The 22,495-nt window shown below is 36.5% G+C and overlaps 1 protein-coding gene across 1 annotated transcript in view; it reads left to right on the forward strand.

Moving 5' to 3' along the window:
• LOC128636275 (neuron navigator 2-like) overlaps window positions 1-22,495 on the forward strand; it is a 474,377-nt gene that overhangs the window by 149,568 nt on the left and 302,314 nt on the right. Inside the window, 1 exon segment of the mRNA XM_053689311.1 lies at window positions 1,683-1,755. Coding sequence (XP_053545286.1) covers window positions 1,683-1,755 — 73 coding nt within the window.

Below are 22,495 nucleotides of genomic sequence, written 5' to 3' on the forward strand. Positions count from 1 at the left end.
CTCAAGCAGTTCACTAGAACTGCTTGTGCAATGATAAATGCTGACCGCGTATGCTGTCGGCATTTATCGATGCGCAGCGGACATGATACGCTACATTGTATCATGTTTGTCCGCACTTTAATAAATTGGCCCTATGTGTAGAGGTAACAGTATTCTGGCCTTGTAAACTGGCATGTTTCACCATGTATCACTTTCTTTTTTTACAGCTTACTATACAATCACCAAGGTATAAATGTATTAATAGCGTAGCTAATGTCAGCATGCTTCTAGAGCATGCAAAAAGACTTCCAAGAATTGTTTCACTGTTATTTTTTTCTTTTAATTGTTAATGTAACACATTGTGACCCTGTTTTTGTCAACCAACGAGCTAAAAAAGTGGATTTCATAATGTCAGTTCAGAACATGAGTATATTTTGTTAAGTACATCAGACCTTTATTTAGGATAAGTCAAGTTTAGGGGTGTATATTAGTAGAAATATTTGTTAGTGGCTTATGCATTGCGGTCATGTATATTTTTACCTGTAACATAAATATGCTGAGTTAATCTGGAACAGTTGCTTCGGATCGCAAAAAAGAGTTCAGATCAGGGCGCATTGCTGTGTTTTAGGCTTAGAGTACTATTGGGTGACAGTTGTATGTGATCTATTTTTATTTGCTGCCCCATAGATACAGCAGGAACACATGGTCTGGAATTAGATCTGTTTCTTAGATAAATATTATTTGCCAACTGTATTTTCTGCAGTCTCTCAGTGATTGGCGTATATGAAACAAAATATCAGTACATTCCCAGTGAGTGTGGCATGTTTTTGCTGGGACATTAAATACCTCTTAAAGGGACATGAAACCCAAAAAAAATATTTCATGTTTTAGAAAGAACATGCAATTTTAAACAACTTTCTAATTTACTTCTATTGCCTAATTTGTTTTATTCTCTTGATATTATTTGCTGAAAATCATATCTAGATAGACTCAGTAGCTGCTCATTGGTTGCTGCACATAGAAGCCTCTTATGATTGGCTCACTCAGGTGCATTGATTTTTCTTCAACTAAGGATATCTAACAAATGAAGCAAAATAAATAATAGAAGTAAATTGAATTGTTTAAATTTGTATCTGAATCATGAAAGAAAAAAAATGGGTTTAGTGTCCCTTTAAGTTTGTTGAAATATTGTGCTTGTCCCAGTGACCCAAAAAGCAAAACCTGTAACCTAGGTTTTCCAAATACTGCAAATTGCCTAAACAAACTACAGATTACAGGTTTTGCTTTTTTGGCCTATTTAGGGAGCATGGAACAAATACAATTTTTACACAAAAGCACAAGGTGTTTAGTGTCTTATTAATGGTAGAAAGCAACATTACACAAACAGATAAAAATGTCAACTGTGACGTACCCTGTACCATTCCTCACTGCTGTCAGCAAGACAATCTCTGCATGGCTCACAAGACATTTTAATTTTACTTTTATCAAATATGCTTCATTCTATTGTTATCCTTTGCTGAAGGAACAGCATTGCACTGCTAACAACATTTTTTCATGTTTAATAATATATACTATATATATATAATATATATATGGTATATATGCCGTTCTTGCAGGTGTAAAGTTTACACCCCCAAAGCTCTGTTGGCAATTATGTTTGGTACCTAGAAGTTTAGTAATAAGTATTTTTTGCATCTTTCTAGATTGAGAATATAGATGCCTGCTTGAGTTTCCTGGCAGCGAAAGGAATTAACATTCAAGGCCTATCAGCAGAGGGTAAGTGTTGTTTTTTTAATTTACTTGTTTATAATTGGTGGGTTATCCGACTGTGTTATACTAAAGAGTTTAATGGGACATGGAACATTCACTTGTTATAAAATGAGTAAACATATTGAGATTTGTATAAACAATGTAGGGCTGCAACTAACGATTATTTTCATAATCGATTAATCGGTCTATTATTTTTTCGATTAATCGACTAATCGGATAAAAAAATAATACCTAATTGTTTCCTATATTTTAAATAAAATCCACATACTGAGTATTACAAATATAAACTTCAGACTAAAACTTTACATTAACACAACTGTTTGTCCAATTTTTAAGCAGCAGAGCACAGTTTTATAATTAAACAAAACCAAAAACTGTTTGAAAAGAGGTAGAACTAGAAAGAGTTAGACTATCACTGTTTATAACATTCTGTTATTCACTCTTTCAGAAACTTTACATTGAAATGCAAAAATCTCAACATGTCCACATGCTCCTGGCTAAGGCTGGTTCTCGGTTTGCAGCTATATTACCTGCAGCAGAGAAGAGGCACTCATATGGTGTTGAGGTGCTTGAGATGCATAAGTAGGGTTTTGCCAATTTCACCAAAGTGGGATATTTATCTTTGTTAGCTCTTTACCAATGCAAAGTGTTTTCCACCTTGGCAAGGGGCCTCTCAATAAAGTAACCCTTGACTTCATTCTAACATATAAAATCTTGAATATCTATATGCAATGGTAAATAACCAGCTGTAAGGTTAGAGGAAAATATCTAGTCCGCTCTAAAAATAACAGATATATACTTATAAAGGTTGAATCTGGTACATATTATAACAATTTATTAAAAAAACAAAAACTAATCAAAAGCGCTAAGGCCTATATATCAATAACAGGACAAAGCCTTACACATTTCTTTATACAGTACATATAATCAGCAATAGCAAGCAATACGCTAATAATTGTGCAAACAGATAATAGTGCACATCAATTTAAATAACTCCCATCAATCTAGGGGCTAGGTGAAAAGCATAGTTCCAAATCACCTGATTTAATATAAACAATCCAAATGACTATTAAATCTGGGTTGCACATAAGCCAGGGGTAGTTGTAAACGTATACTGTCCTGAAAAAGTGAAAAGTAGACGTCTGTAGACATCCTTTGGGTTAAGAACATAACCATAAAACACAATACCATGTGCAGGAGTTCATTGGAGTGAAGCAGCTGGTGTTGTGCACAGACCAACTAATTGCAAACCAACTAATCGATTATGAGATGCGTTGACAACTATTTTCATAATCGATTATTATCGATTATGACGATTAGTTGTTGCAGCTCTAAAACAATGTTTAGTTATGCATAGTAAAAGAAATTGCAATATACTTTCATTATTTATTTCCCCCCATTTTCATTTAGTTTTGCTCTGAACAGTTTCTAATTCTCAGAACTGGAACTGCGCCCTGAACGCTTCTCAGGGCTAAACCTGTTACATATATTTCCCTGATTAGCTCCAGCAGATAGCAATAGAAAAACAATGCAGTTTATACAAACATAATGACTGTGGCTAACCTTATGAGTTGCAGACTCTTAAAGTCTGGATTGGCTCCTCCAAATAAGGCACATGCTGGGTGATGGTTCGGCTATTGAAAAACACTTGCAGCAAACCATTTTTTTTTTTTTAAATGTTGGCTGCTATGAAAAGGTATATAGTGTCCCTTTAAATATTACAGAAGCTGTGTTTGCTAATATATTTTTTATAGCATTGCATTCAATTGAACTGAGTTAAATTGACATTTGGAATCCATTTCTGTAATACCGCTACAGGCATTTACCTTTGTCACTCATCTGCAGAACATGACGTTTCCACTCTTTAAAGCAATGAGCATATACTGTGGTACAGGACAAGATTGGTTAGATAAAATTAAAGGGACACTAAACCCACATTTTTGTTTCTTTCATGATTCAGATAGAGAAGCAATTTTAAGCAACTTTCAAATGTACTCCAATTATCAATTTATCTTCATTCTCTTGCTATCTTTATTTAAAAAGCAGGAATGTGAAGCTTAAAAGCCGGCCCGTTTTAGGTTCAGAACCTGGGTTATGCTTGCTTATTGGTTTGCTAAATGTAGCCACCAATAAGCAAGCGCTATCCAGGTTGTTGAACCTAAAATGGGCTTGGCTCCTGCTTTTTAAATAAAGATAGGAAGAGAATAAAGAAAAATTGATAATAAGAGTAAATTAGAAAATTGCTTAAAATTGCCTGTGCTATCTGAATAATAAATTAAGAAATTTGGGTTTAGTATCCCTTTAAGCTATTTGCTAAAATTACATCAGGATTGAACTGATTTGAGTATTGAAATAAGTTCTCCTTTTTCTTAAATATTGTGTCTAACCTTTTAAGCTTGCACATTTTGCATTACAATGTTTTTAAGAAATACCTGTTGGATAGGATTATTCAGTGGAATATTTATTTACTTTGAAGTACTGTGGCTGCAGTGCTTTTTATTAGCTTATTAAATGTTGCGCAAATGCCACACAGCGCTAGTCTAGTTCATGTGTGTCATATAGATAACAGTGTGCTCACTTCTGTGTAGAATGATAATGGTTATACAAGAACTATCACTGAATGGCTAAAATGTAAGTTTGGAAAAAGCACTGAGATAAGAGGCAGTCTGCTTAGGCTTAGATACAAGGTAATCATAGTGGTAAAAAGTATATTAATAAAGGAAACTGTTTGACATTTGTCAGAAAAAAAATCTACTGCTCATTTGAAATTCAAACTAAGTGCTTTTGCATTTATTAGAAGGAAGTGTTTTATTCAAACTAAGTGCTTTTGCATTTATTAGTAGGAAGTGTTTTAATGTGTAAGAGCATTTTATTAGTGCACTTTTTATTGTAGTGCTATTTTCATATGTTTTTAACCCCTGCAAAGGAATAATTACATGATAGTTGAAGTCAGATTCAGAACAGCAATGCACTACTGGGAGTTTTAAAAGATAAAAAATCCCTTTATTACCCATTCCCCAGTTTTGCATAAGCACTGTTATATTAATAAAAAAATTTACCTCTGTGATTACCTTGTATCTAAGCCTCTTTTGACAGCCCCCTGATCACATTACTTTTGTATTTATTATCTATTGACTTTCATTTAGTACTGTGTTGTGCAGCTATATGGCCCACATGAACTAGCAGTCTCCTGTTGTGAAAAGCAAATAAAAAAGCATGTGATAAGAGGCTGTCTATAGTGGCTTAGAAACAGGAAGAAATGTAGAGGTTTAAAGGTTATAAAGTATATTAATATAACAATCTTGATTGTGCAAAGCTCGGGGATGGGTAGTAAAGACGTTATCTTTTTAAACAATAACAATTTTAGTGTAGCCTGCCCCTTTAAGTAAATCATACACTGAAGATAGAGTTTATTTAATACTTGCAGATTTGTGATAATTGCATTGAGCTATTATAGTCAAGCAGAAGCTGAGTGTGCAATATATCACTCCCATAACCTGCGTTGATGTTTTTGTTATCAGACATAATTCATGTCTGCGGTTTGTTGCCACATTTACTTGTGGCAGTCATTGCACCTTGCAGCTGCCTGACTGCTTGCGGGAAGAGTGCTCTACCTGACGTTATTTCAGAGCAAGTGCAGGAATAATCTGTTGTTTGCTTTGTGTGTTGCGGGTGTAAGTATTCACGTGCACAAAGCACTAGCAGGTAAGCACAAAAAGACTATCACATTATCGGCAACACTGATATTTGTTTTAAAGGGACATTGAAGGCATTTTTCTGTATCTAATTCAATGTATAAAATCTTTAATTTTTAAACTGATGTTTCTTTGCTTGTGGGGTGTGTCACTTTCTACCAGTAGCGTTGTAGGAGGTGTCTATCAGTGAACGATCTGTCCCTAAAGATGAGCTGTATGGAAATGTGCTTGTACTGTTATATTATTATTATTTATTTTTTTGCATCCAAAAATATACCATTGTGTTTAAATGGACATAAATATGCAATAGAAAAATTCTCTGAATGGTTAAACACATAGTTAAGGTTGCTCTCGAGAATCAAAACACTGCTGACACTGCTGATGAGCCTAACAAAAAAACTTCCCTTTAAATTGTGCTCTTTCATATGTGTGATAGAAGTTTGAGAGTCTATTAGTGAGGAGCTCCAGGATCTAATACTTATGCTCTCATTTAAATCTGAGCTCTTGAGCGAGTCTGACCATTACTTCACATTATTGTATTTATACCTGGGACACTGCAACTGCATTTATTTATTTTCACGCAAAATAATTAATCTGAGTTATGTTGTGCATCTAAGTTGCCTGTTTTTTGCAGACCCACAGGTGTCGTTAAAAAGACGGAATTCTGTAACTCAATCTTTTTTAAACAAATGGCTACATGTATTTTGATGCTAGATCCTTGTCTGCGAAACCTGTGAAGTTATGACTGTAGCCGCTATCACCTGATAATGGATTGTTAATGATTGAACAAGAATTACGTAATTGTGAACTCTGAGCTTTGTATGCAGTTCAAGCATGCCTTCTGGGTAAAAAGCAGATATATGCTTCAATGTGTGCATATGTATTTTTTGTTTCTGTTCTTATGGAATAATGAAATAGTTTGCAATTGTTTTACTTTTATTATAAAGGGAAATAAACCCCTCCAAATATGTTGCTTCATTCTCTTGGTATCCTTTATTGAAGCAGCAGCAATGTACTGCTGGGAGCTAGCTGAACATATCGGGTGAGCCAATAACAAGAGGTATAGATGTGCAGTTACCAATCAGCAACTAGTTCCTAGTATGCACTGCAGCTCCTGAGCCTACCTAGGTATGCTTTAGGCAAAAGATACCAAGAGAACAAAGTAAATTAAATAATAAAAGTAAATAGAGCATGCATTTCCTATCTGAATCATGACATTTTTTTGAGGGCGTTGTGTCCCCTTAAAGGGACAGTTTACTCAAACATTTTCTCCTCTTTAATTTGTTCCCAATGATCCACTTTACCAGCTGGAGTGTATTACATTGTTTACAAGTATTTCCATTACCCTTATATTGGCATTTTAAATAGTTTATTTAGCCTGTGGTATCCCCATACATCCTGAAAGTTTTTGGCCTCAAGGCCAAGATGTGTTAACACAGCCAGGCGAAGAAATTACACTCCCAGTGGGGTATAGAAGAGATAAGGTCATAAAATGTTAATTTTCCATTGTGTACATAATGTGATAAAGTAATGAGATCTGATTATACCATCAAGCTTCAGCCCATTTTATTAGGTTGTGGCTTCAAAACACAAAATCAGCTAATTCATATACACAAATAAGCCTTAAAGGGACACTAAACCAAATTATTTCTTTCATGATTTAGAAAAAGCTACTATGCAAATTACTTCTATTTTCTAATTTGCTCCATTCTCTTGATATCCTTTGATTAAAAGCATATCTAAATAGGTTCAGTAGCTGCTGATTGGTGGCAGCACATGTTATAGTATACTGTCCCTTTAAGGTTAAAAGCATTAGTTAAATGCTAGGACATATCATTTGATTTGCATAATCAACAAATGCATGATGATAAGGCAATGCAATAGCTCTTAATCTGAACTTCAAATGAGTAGTAGATTTTCTGACAAATTTCACTTATGTTTATTTCCACTCCCACTGAATCATGTGACATCCACCAGCCAATCACAAATGCATATATGTATATTCTGTGAATTCTTGCACATGCTCAGTAGGAGCTAATTACTCAAAAAGTTTAAATATAAAAAGATTGTGCACATTTTGTTAATGGAAGTAAATTGGAAAGTTGTTAAACTTTAATGATTCAGATAGAGGGTGCAATGTTAAATTTTTACTTGAGTGTCCCTTTAAAGGGACAGTCTACTCCAGAATTTGTATTATTTTAAAAGATAGATAATGCCTTTTACCCATTCCCATGTTTTCCATAACCAGCAATGTTATATTAATATACTTTTTACCTCTGTGCTTACCTTGTATCTAAGCCTCTGCAGACTTCCCACTTTTCTCAGTTCTTTTAACAGATATGCATTTTAGACAATCATTGCTGACTGTTAAATAACTTCACGGCGTAACCACAATGTTATCTATATGGCAGACATGAACTAGCACTGTCTGTCAAAAAACTGTTAAAATGCACTGAGATAAGAAGCAGTTTTTAAAAGTTTAGAAATCAGTTTGAGCCTACCTAAGTTTAGCTTTCAGCAAAGAATACCAAGAGAACAAACCAAATTTTACAATAAAAGTAAATTGGAAAGTTGTTTAAAATGCATGCCCTATATGAATCATGAAAATTTATTTTTTACTAGACTGTCCCTTTAAACAAGAATTCCACTATGTGAGACAGATTTTTTCACTTTATCAGCTTAGTACTCCTTATCCATCCTGAATTTTGGTGTGGGTCTTCTTATCCAAGTGAAAGAATGCACTTGCGCCTACGGAGTGCACTATATACTGCGTATTAACCATGGGTATGTAATACATTGTTGCACTTCTCTTGTAATCGTGTGTTTAAATGGACATAATGGTCACAGAAGCATTTGTTTGCTATATACTTGTATTAACAAAAAGGCTTCTAGTAACAGCTATTACAGTTTTAGAAGCATAGGCACATTGTATGCTGGTGCAGACTAGCAAAGGGCATACACTGTATATACTTACATTTGAATATGCTGCTGAAATAATATTAGACACACAGTAAAAAATCACATTATATTGCATTGTTTTTCAACTGCGGTCCTCAAATACCCCCAACAGGCCAGATTTTCATTAAAGCTGAACCAGTGCACAGGTGAAATAATCAACTGATAGGTGAGAGCAGGTGAGTAACCATGGTTACATGGTGCCTGTGTGTGTGTTACCTGTGCACCGGTTCAGCTATATTGAAAACCTGGCTTGTTGGGGTTACTTGAGGACCCCAGTTCAGAAACACTGGGAAACACTAGAGCAGTGTTTCCCAACCGCGGACCTCAAGTACCCCCAACAGTCCTGGTTTTCATTATAGCTAAACTAGAGCACAGGTGAAATAATCAGCTGATGGATGAGAGGTTAGTAACCATGGTTACTGATTAGCTGATTACTTCACCTTTGCACTGGTTCAGCTATAATGAAAACCAAGCCTGTTGGGGGTACTTGAGGACCGCTTTTAGGAAACATTGATCTAATAGACTAGAGCATTTCATTTTTGTGTTAGGACTTGTCTTTTATTCTATACTGCATTTTGATTTTTTGTATGCATCTGCATATTATTAGTATGCAAGTAAGTTTATTCAGACAGATTGTGCTCAAGGTTTGATTTATTGACTGCAATAATAAAGTCATAATGCTGGTTTGCTGGAAGAATAAAGGTTCTCAAGGCACTCCCTGTTACAGTAACAATCCCATGTAAATCACACAGTTTACTGAAATTAAGTAATAGATGTGTGTGACTAAGTCACATAAACACACACACACACAGACATAGTCACATAAACACACACACAATGTCTGTATTTGTGTGTGTGTTTATGTATGTGTGTGACTATATCTCTGTGTGTGTGACTATGTCTGTGTGTGTGCTTATGTGACTGTGCCTGTGTGTGTGTTTATGTGTGTGACTGTGTGTGTGTGTGTGTGTGTATTTATGTGACTATGTCTGTGTATGTGTGTGTTTATGTGACTATGTCTGTGTATGAATGTGTTTATGTGACTGTGTCTGTGTATGTGTTTGTGTGACTATGTCTGTGTATGTGTGTGTTTATGTGACTATGTCTGTGTATGTGTGTGTTTATGTGACTATGTCTGTGTATGTGTGTGTTTATGTGACTATGTCTGTGTATGAATGTGTTTATGTGACTGTGTCTGTGTATGTGTGTGTTTATGTGACTATGTCTGTGTATGTGTGTGTTTATGTGACTATGTCTGTGTATGTATGTGTTTATGTGACTATGTCTGTGTATGTGTGTGTTTATGTGACTATGTCTGTGTATGAATGTGTTTATGTGACTGTGTCTGTGTATGTGTTTGTGTGACTATGTCTGTGTATGTGTTTGTGTGACTATGTCTGTGTGTTTATGTGTGTGTGTGTTTGTGACTATGTCTGTGTGTTTATGTGTGTGTGTGTGTGACTATGTCTGTGTGTGTGTTTGTGACTGTCTATGTGTGTGTGTTTTTATGTGACAGTGTATGTGTGACTATGTCTGTGTGACTATGGGGCATATTTATCAAAGTGCGAGCGGACATAATACGATGTAGCGTATCATGTCCGCTGCACATTGATAAATGCCGACAGCATGAACCAGAACTCCTTGTGCAATACCGCCCCTGCAGATTCGCGGCCAATCAGCCGCTAGCAGGGGGTGTCAATCAACCCGATTGTATTCGATCGGGTTGATTTCTGTCCACCGCCTCAGAGCAGGTGGACAAGTTATGGAGCAGCGGCCTTTATATTGCGGAGCTTGATATTTCGGCCCCTAGGTCTGTGTGTGTGTTTATGTGACTATGTCTGTGTGTTTATGTGACTATGTCTGTGTGTTTATGTGACTTTGTCTGTGTGTTTATGTGACTATGTCTGTGTGTTTATGTGACTTTGTCTGTGTGTTTATGTGACTATGTCTGTGTGTTTATGTGACTATGTCTGTGTGTTTATGTGACTATGTCTGTGTGTTTATGTGACTTTGTCTGTGTGTTTATGTGACTATGTCTGTGTGTTTATGTGACTTTGTCTGTGTGTTTATGTGACTATGTCTGTGTGTTTATGTGACTATGTCTGTGTGTTTATGTGACTTTGTCTGTGTGTTTATGTGACTATGTCTGTGTGTTTATGTGACTTTGTCTGTGTGTTTATGTGACTTTGTCTGTGTGTTTATGTGACTATGTCTGTGTGTTTATGTGACTATGTCTGTGTGTTTATGTGACTTTGTGTGTTTATGTGACTTTGTCTGTGTGTTTATGTGACTATGTCTGTGTGTTTACAGGGAGTGCAGAATTATTAGGCAAGTTGTATTTTTGAGGATTAATTTTATTATTGAACAACAACCATGTTCTCAATGAACCCAAAAAACTCATTAATATCAAAGCTGAATAGTTTTGGAAGTAGTTTTTAGTTTGTTTTTAGTTATAGCTATTTTAGGGGGATATCTGTGTGTGCAGGTGACTATTACTGTGCATAATTATTAGGCAACTTAACAAAAAACAAATATATACCCATTTCAATTATTTATTTTTACCAGTGAAACCAATATAACATCTCAACATTCACAAATATACATTTCTGACATTCAAAAACAAAACAAAAACAAATCAGTGACCAATATAGCCACCTTTCTTTGCAAGGACACTCAAAAGCCTGCCATCCATGGATTCTGTCAGTGTTTTGATCTGTTTACCATCAACATTGCGTGCAGCAGCAACCACAGCCTCCCAGACACTGTTCAGAGAGGTGTACTGTTTTCCCTCCTTGTAAATCTCACATTTGATGATGGACCACAGGTTCTCAATGGGGTTCAGATCAGGTGAACAAGGAGGCCATGTCATTAGATTTTCTTCTTTTATACTCTTTCTTGCCAGCCACGCTGTGGAGTACTTGGACGCGTGTGATGGAGCATTGTCCTGCATGAAAATCATGTTTTTCTTGAAGGATGCAGACTTCTTCCTGTACCACTGCTTGAAGAAGGTGTCTTCCAGAAACTGGCAGTAGGACTGGGAGTTGAGCTTGACTCCATCCTCAACCCAAAAAGGCCCCACAAGCTCATCTTTGATGATACCAGCCCAAACCAGTACTCCACCTCCACCTTGCTGGCGTCTGAGTCGGACTGGAGCTCTCTGCCCTTTACCAATCCAGCCACGGGCCCATCCATCTGGCCCATCAAGACTCACTCTCATTTCATCAGTCCATAAAACCTTAGAAAAATCAGTCTTGAGATATTTCTTGGCCCAGTCTTGACGTTTCAGCTTGTGTGTCTTGTTCAGTGGTGGTCGTCTTTCAGCCTTTCTTACCTTGGCCATGTCTCTGAGTATTGCACACCTTGTGCTTTTGGGCACTCCAGTGATGTTGCAGCTCTGAAATATGGCCACTGGTGGCAAGTGGCATCTTGGCAGCTGCACGCTTGACTTTTCTCAGTTCATGGGCAGTTATTTTGCGCCTTGGTTTTTCCACACGCTTCTTGCGACCCTGTTGACTATTTTGAATGAAACGCTTGATTGTTCGATGATCACGCTTCAGAAGCTTTGCAATTTTAAGAGTGCTGCAACCCTCTGCAAGATATCTCACTATTTTTTACTTTCCTGAGCCTGTCAAGTCCTTCTTTTGACCCATTTTGCCAAAGGAAAGGAAGTTGCCTAATAATTATGCACACCTGATATAGGGTGTTGATGTCATTAGACCACACCCCTTCTCATTACAGAGATGCACATCACCTAATATGCTTAATTGGTAGTAGGCTTTCGAGCCTATACAGCTTGGAGTAAGACAACATGCATAAAGAGGATGATGTGGTCAAAATACTCATTTGCCTAATAATTCTGCACTCCCTGTATATGTCTACGTCTGTGTGTGTGTGTTTATATGTCTGTGTGTGTGTGTGTGTGTGACTATGTCTGTGTGTTTATATGTCTACGTCTGTGTGTGTGACTATGTCTGTGTGTGTGTGTGTGTGTGACTATGTCTGTGTGTTTATATGTCTACGTCTGTGTGTGTGACTATGTCTGTGTGTGTGTGTGTGACTATGTCTGTGTGTTTATATGTCTACGTCTGTGTGTGTGTGTGTGTGTGTGCGTGACTATGTCTGTGTGTGTGGCTATGTCTGAGTGTGTGTATGTGTGACAATGTCTGTGTGTTTGTGTGTCTACGTCTGTGTGTGTGTGTGTGTTTATGTGACTATGTCCGTGTGTGTGTGACTATGTCTGTGTGTGTGACTGTGTGTGTGTGACAATGTCTGTGAGTGTGTATGTGTGTCTATGTCTGTGTGTGTGACTGTGTGTGTGTGTGTGTGTTTATTTACTTCTGAAGACCTCCAAAATTAAGTAGTATATAAATAAATCTAACATTAGGTAATCCTAAATCAAAAAACCTTCCGGTACCAGCACATTTTTAAGAAAAATGTCACCAATTAATGTTCTTGTTATCGTGGTGATATAAATAGGGATTATTATTAAAGAAAGTGTGATGGAATCATAAGTTAAATATCTTAAACCAGGGGTGCCCACACTTTTTTTGTGTTGGGATCTACTTTTCAAATGACCAGCTCAACAATATCTACTCACTAAAAATGAACCAGCTCATAAGCTTACATTCCTGCTTTTTAAAACAAAGATATCAAGAGAATGAAGAATGATAATAGGAGTAAATTAGAAATCTGTTTAAAATTGCATGTTCTATATCAGAATCATGAAAAAATCATATCCCTTTAAGGTTGCATGATTTAGCAACAGATGGATGTGCAAAAGCATAAAGATACAACAGATTAATCGTGACGACAATAGTAGCACTGACTTTAATTCGGTTTAACAGGAGCAACCCCTTGTGCCATGTTACAAAACACTGCATTCAAATTACTGCCACTGACCCACTTTACTTTGCGTCCTGGACTTGGCCTGATATGACCCAGTGACACTTACACAAATAAATTTCAATAGCGCGCCATGTAAACCATTTCTTACCGCGTCAACACGTTTATTTACCGGACGTCAATCAGAGTTGTTCCTTTAGCATAGCACAGCAGCCTCCGCCTTTACTTTTTCTATCTATTGACGCTTACCCTCCTAACTATACTATAACGCCATATCTATTAGGAGAGTACTCACTCAACCATGCTTTTGATAGGCCAATTGTGTTGTCGTTCATCTACTTTGATTGGTTGAAATTGGACATGAAAAGTGCTACAGGATTGGATCTTGAGGGACATGAACCATCAGACTCTTTAATGACTTGACACGTCACACACTGCAATAGATAAAGCGGAATCCCTAGCAACATACTCTACCCACATCCCAGTGTTGAGATCACGTAACTTGACCACATCATTTTGATCACATCGGCCACAATCTACCAGTAGTGCCTTTGGGATCTACTCATAGATCCCGGTCTACCTATTGGGCACCCCTGCCTTAAACCATAAATACAGAATACATTCTCAAACCCTTCTTATAATGGTCTCTTTTGTCTTGTGTGAAAGATAAAGGAAATTATGTAATGTATAATATGTTATATAGTTCTTGTTGTGTGCCTATATTTGTTATGCATCTGGCTTATGTTTTATTAGTAGGTACTTCTATGTTAGTTCACCTTTATATTAACTTTGTGTGTTATTTTAAAGGGACATAAAACCCAGGATTTTTATTTCATGATTCAGATAGAGAATACCATTTTAAATTTCCAATTTACTTCTATTACCTTAATTGCTTCATTCTGTTGGTATCCTTTGTTGAAGAAACAGAAATGCACATGGATAAGCCAATAACATAAGGCATATATGTGCAGCCACCAATCAGCAGCTCTTGAGCCTACCTAGGTATGCTTTTCAATAATGAATACCAATAGAACAAAACAAATTAGCTAATAGAAGTAAATTGGAAAGTTGTTTAAAATTACATGTTTTATTTGAATCGTGAAAGGCAAAAATTTGGCTTCCCGTCCCTTTAAGAAGTGGGATTACTTGATAAAGGGGTAGGATAACCACTGTTTTATTGTTACAGTGCCTCAATAAAGTCCTTTTGCTTCTGCACGCAGATATTTGGGATTTATTTTATTGCTATCATTGTGGTCCATGAGCAGGACCCAGTTTTGGCACCCAATTCGGACTGTAACTTCTTCTTTATCATATATATATATATATATTACATTTGTGTTTCTGTGTGTGTGTGTGCACCTACCCTATTGTTAGACAAAAACGCCCTCCCACAAGCATGAAACGTATAATGATGTTTTACTAAAGCTCAAGATCATTCAAATGATTACATTTATCTTTTAGATGCAACAAGAAAATGACTGCACATACAAAATGTACAGATAAATCTGACAAGTACACGCTAGCTAATTCTATAAATAATATCATATGTTGGGAAATGATTGCTATTGAGTGTCTCTGTGGGTTTTAGATACCATCGAGGGCCCCATGCCTTTAGGGCATACATGTGTGTATAAAGGTGTTGCTCTTTGTACAACTTATGAAAACAATCACTTACATTCTAGTCATTGCTTTTACTTAGCATCATTTATTGTTTTTATGTCACGATTTGCAAATCCTGGTGCTTAGTGGGTAATAGTAGAAATTAACCTTTTACGGTTCTGGTGACATTTGACCTGATGTCGGTGCATATGGCAACACATTCATATTCAGTTGTAACACAGTGCTCAGCCTGGTTTATAACACACGACACAGAATAAACTCTAGCAAATGTTGTTACCACCTGTTGCCTCACTAAATGCTCACGCTAGTTTCCAGTTTTAGTATTATTGTTTATAAGCTATACCTATCTACAGACTCCCTTGGTATTAAAGGAAATTGTTTAGCTTGTTCTGCTTTTCACATTTGTGAACTGCCTAAAGCAAATTTACACGTTATTATTACGATAATACTGTATGTATAGAGCTGAATGGGTGCACATGATTTTAAAGGGAAATTCAAGTGAAAAATAACATTTTGTAACTCACAGTATTTTATTTTATGTGTAGCATGATAACTATATGCTACAGAATCTGTTGGTGCTCTACAAATAAATAGCAATACTAATAATAATGCTAACTGCTGCAAATGGGTTAAGCACATAGCATTGCAGCTCATGAGCAGGGAATGGCTGATGAGCCAATGAGGAGTGGCATATGCATGTAGCCACCAAGCACTGGTTGTGTCATGCAATGTGCTGTGGCTTCCTAGTGAGACTTTAGCTATGTGTTGAACCCTGATCTGGCAGTTAAACACAAAGTACAATAAATACCAGTTCTGAAAATAAGTTGTTAAATTTGAGCATTATATTTTTACTTTAAGGGTTTGCTCATTGAGCTCAGTTTAGTTTTTCAGAAGCAGAGCTTCCCTAGTTTCTGCTATACAAGAGACTTTTTGAGCAATTAAAGGGCCATTACAGTACAAAACTGGCACTACCCGACTGTGTGTACTGATTGGTTCACCCTCTCGAGACCAGCAGTTCTCTGCAGCTTCTGAGTAGGAATTTAAATGTGTTTAAATCCTTTGTGGGAGTTTAACACATAGGGGCCGATTTATCAATGTCAGTCCGATCTTATAGGATTGGGCGGATTGAAGACCGCAGCCTCAGAGGCAGCGGACCAGTTATGAAGCAGCGGTCTTAAGACCACTGCTTCATAACTGCTGTTTCTGGCGAGCCTGAAGGCTTGCGTGGAAACGGGCATCAAGCTCTATTCATAGCTTGATAATTCGGCCCCATAGACTTTCTGGGTCGGTCATGCTAAAATTACATGCAAATTAGAATAATGTCCCTTTAATTAATGTATATTGAGAGCTTACACATTTTAGAACAGGATCTTCCAGCTCATGGTCCGACGGTAACAATGAGAACTGGCCCCAACTTCTACTCCATCTCTCCCAATTTACAATACAAATAGTTTTCCCTGTTTTGTGCAAGTGTTTTACTCCTGTGTATATGAAGTTAAAAAAAAGCCCATACTGGTGAGAATGTTCTCACTTTAGTGAATAAAGCTCCTCATCTTATTATTAGTGTAGTGACTGTGCTGCAGACTCTATCTGTATTGTTAATATAACAGTGAACAGATTTCATTTTATTCCTTACAGTGCTGTCCTTTTATTCCCCGGGAGTTGTGTATTCTGTCTAACGCCTCAGGCTTATTGAGGGAAGGAAACATTTCCCTGCAATTCTTATTGAAACAGCCACCTTCCTCTATGACATCCTGCGCTGCGGAAAAGCTTTCTGGCAGCTGCGTCTAGTTATGGTCGGCACAGGCATTGTGTATGATTTACAGAATAACTACTTCTCACATTCTAAGAGCCGGAAATCCAACCTGTTTTATGGTTATTCTTTAGAAGTGAAATTCATTACAGGATAAGGGAAGGCACTGAAATCATGTTAAAAGTACTTAATCTTATTATATACAATTGTAGTTCAACCTTTATTTATCCTTTGACAAAGAATGCTGCTTCCCGAACGTTAACACGTCCTCTGTGGTCATTTTATTTAATAAATCTAAGGGTTAATTACCATCTATTGTTTGATTATTATCATCAGGTTAACGGCTGCCCGTGAGCAGTTTTCGAAGTTAATGTAATCACAATCAGACCTTTTTTTTTCATTATCATTTCAGTTAACCAATGGTCCTATTTTTCATAATTCCGACAGAGCAAGCAATTTTAAACAAATTTCCAGTTTGCAACAATGTTTCTAGTAGTGTTATACATAGTTGCAAACTCTGCTGCCATAGAGTGTTTAGCATTTTATGGCAGCTGTGTTTGCAACTATGTATACTATGCAACTATGTTTGCGAAAAAAATTGTTAAGACTGCTACTAGATGGCTGAAGAGACGTGCATGCTCCTGAGCTCACCTGGGATTACTCTGTAAAAAGGGATACTAAGAGAACTAAGCAAAATTGGTATTTAAATCATCATCATCATCATCATATGCCTGATGAAACAGCGTTTGTGCTGAGAAACGTGTTGCATGATTACAAGGAGGGTCACTGTTTTCCCTACCTGTTGGTTCCTGTTTTTACCATTGTTTTAAATAAATTCTACTTTTTAAACTAATATTGGAACTTCCACTAATCTTTTTACACCACCTACCTACTACTATTATTATTGGGATTGGATTTGCCCTGTTTGGAAGTTCCTGGAAGTCCCTGTGGGCCCTTTTGCCTCCTGCATCCACCCTGTGGAGTTGCTCTTGAGGGCAATCGGTCAATCCAGCTCCTAGGAATCCATCTACGAGTGTTCCTGTCTACACGTTGGAATACAGCAAGCTGGGTTGCTGCGATTGCCCAGTATGTGCCTGAGAGCACTGTATGAGTGCTCCAATAAAATGTGAGTACCCTGTTGTGGATATTTACAATTCATCTGTATTGATCTACTGGTACACACATGCGCCTCTCTTTTTCTCCCTTTCTTCCCTCCAAAATTGGTATTTGAAGTACATTGAAAAGTTTTCGTAAATTGTCATGCTCTATCCAATCTATTTACATTTAATTTTGACTTTACTGTCCCTTTAACGTGCGCAGGTTCTGTTTTTCTGATCACAATCCGAATTATTGATCCTTAACTGACACATTTATGTGGTTATTTTTCACTAATCGACTTTAAAACCTAAGGGCCTTGATGGCCCCCAGATAACACTTTAAACTTCTTATGGAGTACAAGGCCCGGCTCAACCATGGGACCAAGTGGGTCCAGCAGAGCCAGGCAGCACTTCCGTGACTGAGTCAGATAGACCATTCCTGTCCTCTGTCTCTGTGGGGGAAGTCGCAGGCTCCCAGCGGCATATCCTCATAATGCTCACAAACACAGAACTGGTCAGGGTAGACATTCGAGGTGGTGCAAGTGCATCTCTTCCGTAACTACCTTCCTACTACTTGCACAATTGTGCATAAGCATTGCTTGTAGGTAAGTAGGCTTAGTAAGGTCACCGGACAGGCTAGTTGGTTGATATGCTAATCAGTAATGTTATTATGAGGTGGGGGGTCATTTCATTCTCAGACCTCATTTCATTCTCAGACCCAGGTAGCACAATATCTTACGCTGGCTCTGCTGAGTACCTGAAAAGTTTTGAAAGATAACATTGTTTTTTTTGCATAGACAAAACCCTTTGACATTATACCCACCATATTGAATGACATTAGGAAAAGTAATTTCACCAAATACAAATGATACCTGCTCAGTTAGTTAAAGTTTATTAATAATAGTATAATAATAATAATAATAATAATAATAAACACTTTTACACTAATAAAAATTAATGAAACTGATTATTCAACAAGCACAGATGCCCACTATACAGATAATGCCTCTGTTCAAATCCCTTAAAGAGACAGTTTACTCAAAATATTTCTCCCCTTTAATTTGTTCCCAATGATCCATTTTACCTGCTGGAGTATATTAAATTGTTAACAAGTATTTCCATTACCCTTATATTGACATTTAAATTAGTTATTTAGCCTGTGGTATCCCCACCCATCCTGAAAGTTTTTGGCCTCAAGGGCAAGCTGTGTTAACACAGTCAGTAGAAGAAATTACACTCCCAGTGGGTTATAGAAGAGATAAGGTAATAAAATGTTAATTTACCATTGTTCTCTCCAAGTATTGGTGATTGGTTTATGGACAGATATAAGATAAAGAAGCAGGTATATGTACACAATGTGATAAAGTAATGAGATCTGATTATACCTACAAGCTCAACCCATTTTATTAGGTTGTGGCTTCAAAACACAAAACCAGCTAATTCATATACACAAATAAGCCTTAAAAAATCAAATCTCATACATTTTATACTCTGCAGCTGGTAAAAAAAGTAATTGGAAACACATTAAGGGAAAAACACTTATAGTATACTGTCCCTTTAAGAAGACGTACACACATCTCTATGGGTTTGGAACAAAACAAGGTAATTACACGTCATCTATTAGTACCACTACACACTATTAAAAGGGATCAGTTAAAATACCGTCCCTTCAACCTGTGATGTAATCGCTAAACCAACAAAACTGCCATTTTGTTTGTTGTTAATCCTGTGCATTAGGTTTTTGGATTAAGAAATTTGGAGATTAACAAAGCAGATAACAATTTTGTGTTTCAGGTGGAAAATATTTATTGTTTCAGGGGTATTAATGACAGAAACATTTTGGGATTGTGATCACTGAAAATACTAGCCTAGTTATAGAAGTCGTTATGTAATGTGCAAGATTGTGATCAAGTCCTGGTGTTTTACTAAAGGCTGCTATTTAAAGGGACACAATTTACCCTTATGCCCAGGAAATGACTTTAAATGAACATTAAATACAATACAATTTCCTAATCAACAAAGGCAATGCAATATCACTTAATCTGAATTTCAAATGAATAGATTTTTTTCTGATAAATTTCAAAACTTGCTTACATTTTCTACCTCTGTATCATGTAACAGCCATCAGCCAATCAAAAAATGCATGTAGGTATATAAAGTTAACTGTTGCACACACTCAGTAGACATGGGTGCCTCAGAAAGTGTGCACATAAATAGATTGCACAATTCAATACTGGGAGTAAATTGGAAAGGTGTTTAAAATTGTGTGCTCTTTCTGAATTTTGACTTTAGTGTTCATTTAAAGTTCCTTTGGTTAAAATCAAATATTGCACCTATGGCCATTATTCTCTGTAATTTAGTATTGTAATTTGGACACTAATCAGTTGAAAGTGTATTATTCTTTAAATAGAGATGCGATTTCAGCAGTAAAGCAGGACATTGTATTGCGAGGGGTTTCACACTTTCTTTAGATAAGTTAAAACAGACAAAGTGGAAATAAAGTGACCCCGTGGGAGAATTTAATATAATTTCCCAGCTGTTAAAACAGATCTATCCAGCAAAAATGCCCTATACACTTTAGCAAATAGTTTAATGCATGTTTTTGTAGCAGATTTTTGGATTTTAAGGAATTTGGGCAATTTCTCAATAATTAGTCTCTGTCCTTTGGTTCTGGAAGTAATATGGAGGCGCAAAATGCAATGTCAAGTTACCTTTGGTTCTGTTTTAATGGTAATGTTGAGATTGTAATATAAAATATTTAGTTCTGCATAATAAAAACAATCGCCTAGATTATGAGTTTTGCATTATGAGCGGCTCGGTAATAATTTGCAAGTTATTGTCACCGCTCACCTCCCTATAGCGCAGCTATTACAGGTTTGCAAAAACCCAGCGTTAGCAGGTAATATGGCAGCGTTGAGCTCCATACCCCACACAAATACCAGAGCTGCTTTTACGTGCCTGTGCACGATTTCCCAATAGATATCAATGGGGAGAGCCGGCTAAAAAAAAGCCTAACACCTGCAATATTCCTATGGGGAAAGAAAAGTTATGTTTACACCTAACACCCTAACATAAACCCTGAGTCTAAACACCCCTAATCTGCCGCCCCCGACATCGCCGTCACCTACATTACACTTATTAACCCCTAATCTGCCGCCCTCGACATCGCTGCCACCTACATTACACTTATTAACCCCTAATCTGCCGTCCCCAATGTCGCCGCCACCTACCTACACTTATGTCGTCGCTACCTACATTACACTTATTAACCCCTAATCTGCCACCCTCAATGTCGCCGCTACCTACACTTATTAACCCCTAATCTGCCGTCCCAACGTCGCCGCCACTATACTAAAGTTATTAACCCCTAAACCTAACCCTAAGTCTAACTCTAACACCACTAACTTTAACATAATTAAAATAAATCTAAATAAAAATGACAATTAATACCTAAATAATTCCTATTTAAAACTAAATACTTACCTATAAAATAAAACCTAACCTAGCTACAATATAACTAATAGTTATATTGTAGCTATCTTAGGTTTTATTTTTATTTCACAGCTAAGTTTGTATTAATTTTAACTAGGTAGACTAGTTAGTAAATAGTTATTAACTATTTACTAACTACCTAGTTAAAATAAATACAAATTTACCTGTGAAATAAAACCTAACCTGTCTTACACTAACACCTAACATTACACTACAATTAAATCAATTACATTAATTAAATACAATTAACTAAATTACACAAAATAAAAAAGAAATGATCAAATATTTAAACTAATTACACCTAATCTAATAGCCCTATCAAAATAAAAATGCTCCCTCAAAATAAAAAAGGGTTTATTGGGTGGGTTTTATTTTTAGATTAGGGGTTTGGGCAAAGAAAAAGACTAGTTTAAATATTTGATCATTTCTTTTTTATTTTGTGTAATTTAGTGTTTATTTTTTTTGTAATTTAGTTAATTGTATTCAATTAATGTAATTGATTTAATTGTAGTGTAATGTTAGGTGTTAGTGTAAGACAGGTTAGGTTTTATTTCACAGGTAGTCTACCTAGTTAAAATAAATACAAACTTGCCTGTGAAATAAAGATAAAACCCAAGTTAGCTACAATGTAACTATTAGTTATATTGTAGCTAATTTAGGGTTTATTTTACAGGTTTTATTTTATAGTTTTAAATAGGAATTATTTAGTTAATGATAGTAATTGTTATTTAGATTTATTTTAATTATATTAAAGTTAGGGGTGTTAGGGTTTGACTTAGGGTTAGGTTTAGGGGTTAATAACTTTAGTATAGTGGCAGCGGTGACATTGGGGGTTGCAGATTAGGGGTTAATAATATTTAACTAGTGTTTGCGAAGCGGGAGGGCCTCGGTTTAGGGGTTAATAGGTAGTTTATGGGTGTTAGTGTACTTTGTAACATTTTAGTTATGCGTTTTATGCTACAGATTTGTAACGTAAAACTCATAACTACTGACTTTAGATAGCGGTACGAATCTTGACGGTATAGGCTGTACTGCTCACTTTTTGGCCTCCCAGGCAAAACTCGTAATACCGGCGCTAAGGAAGTCCCATTGAAAAAAGGACTTTTTGAAAGGTGCAGTAGTTATGTTGCGTTACGGCCAAAAAAGTGTGCAGTACACCTATACTTGCAAGACACGTTACAGCAGCGGTAGTGAAAAAGCAGCGTTATGAGGCTTTTTCACTCATAACGCAAAACTCTTAATCTAGCCGAATATTTGCAATATAGCTTTATAATTTTTTTCCCAAGTTA

This window comes from Bombina bombina, chromosome 7 (assembly GCF_027579735.1).
Source record: "Bombina bombina isolate aBomBom1 chromosome 7, aBomBom1.pri, whole genome shotgun sequence".
Taxonomy (NCBI): domain Eukaryota; kingdom Metazoa; phylum Chordata; class Amphibia; order Anura; family Bombinatoridae; genus Bombina; species Bombina bombina.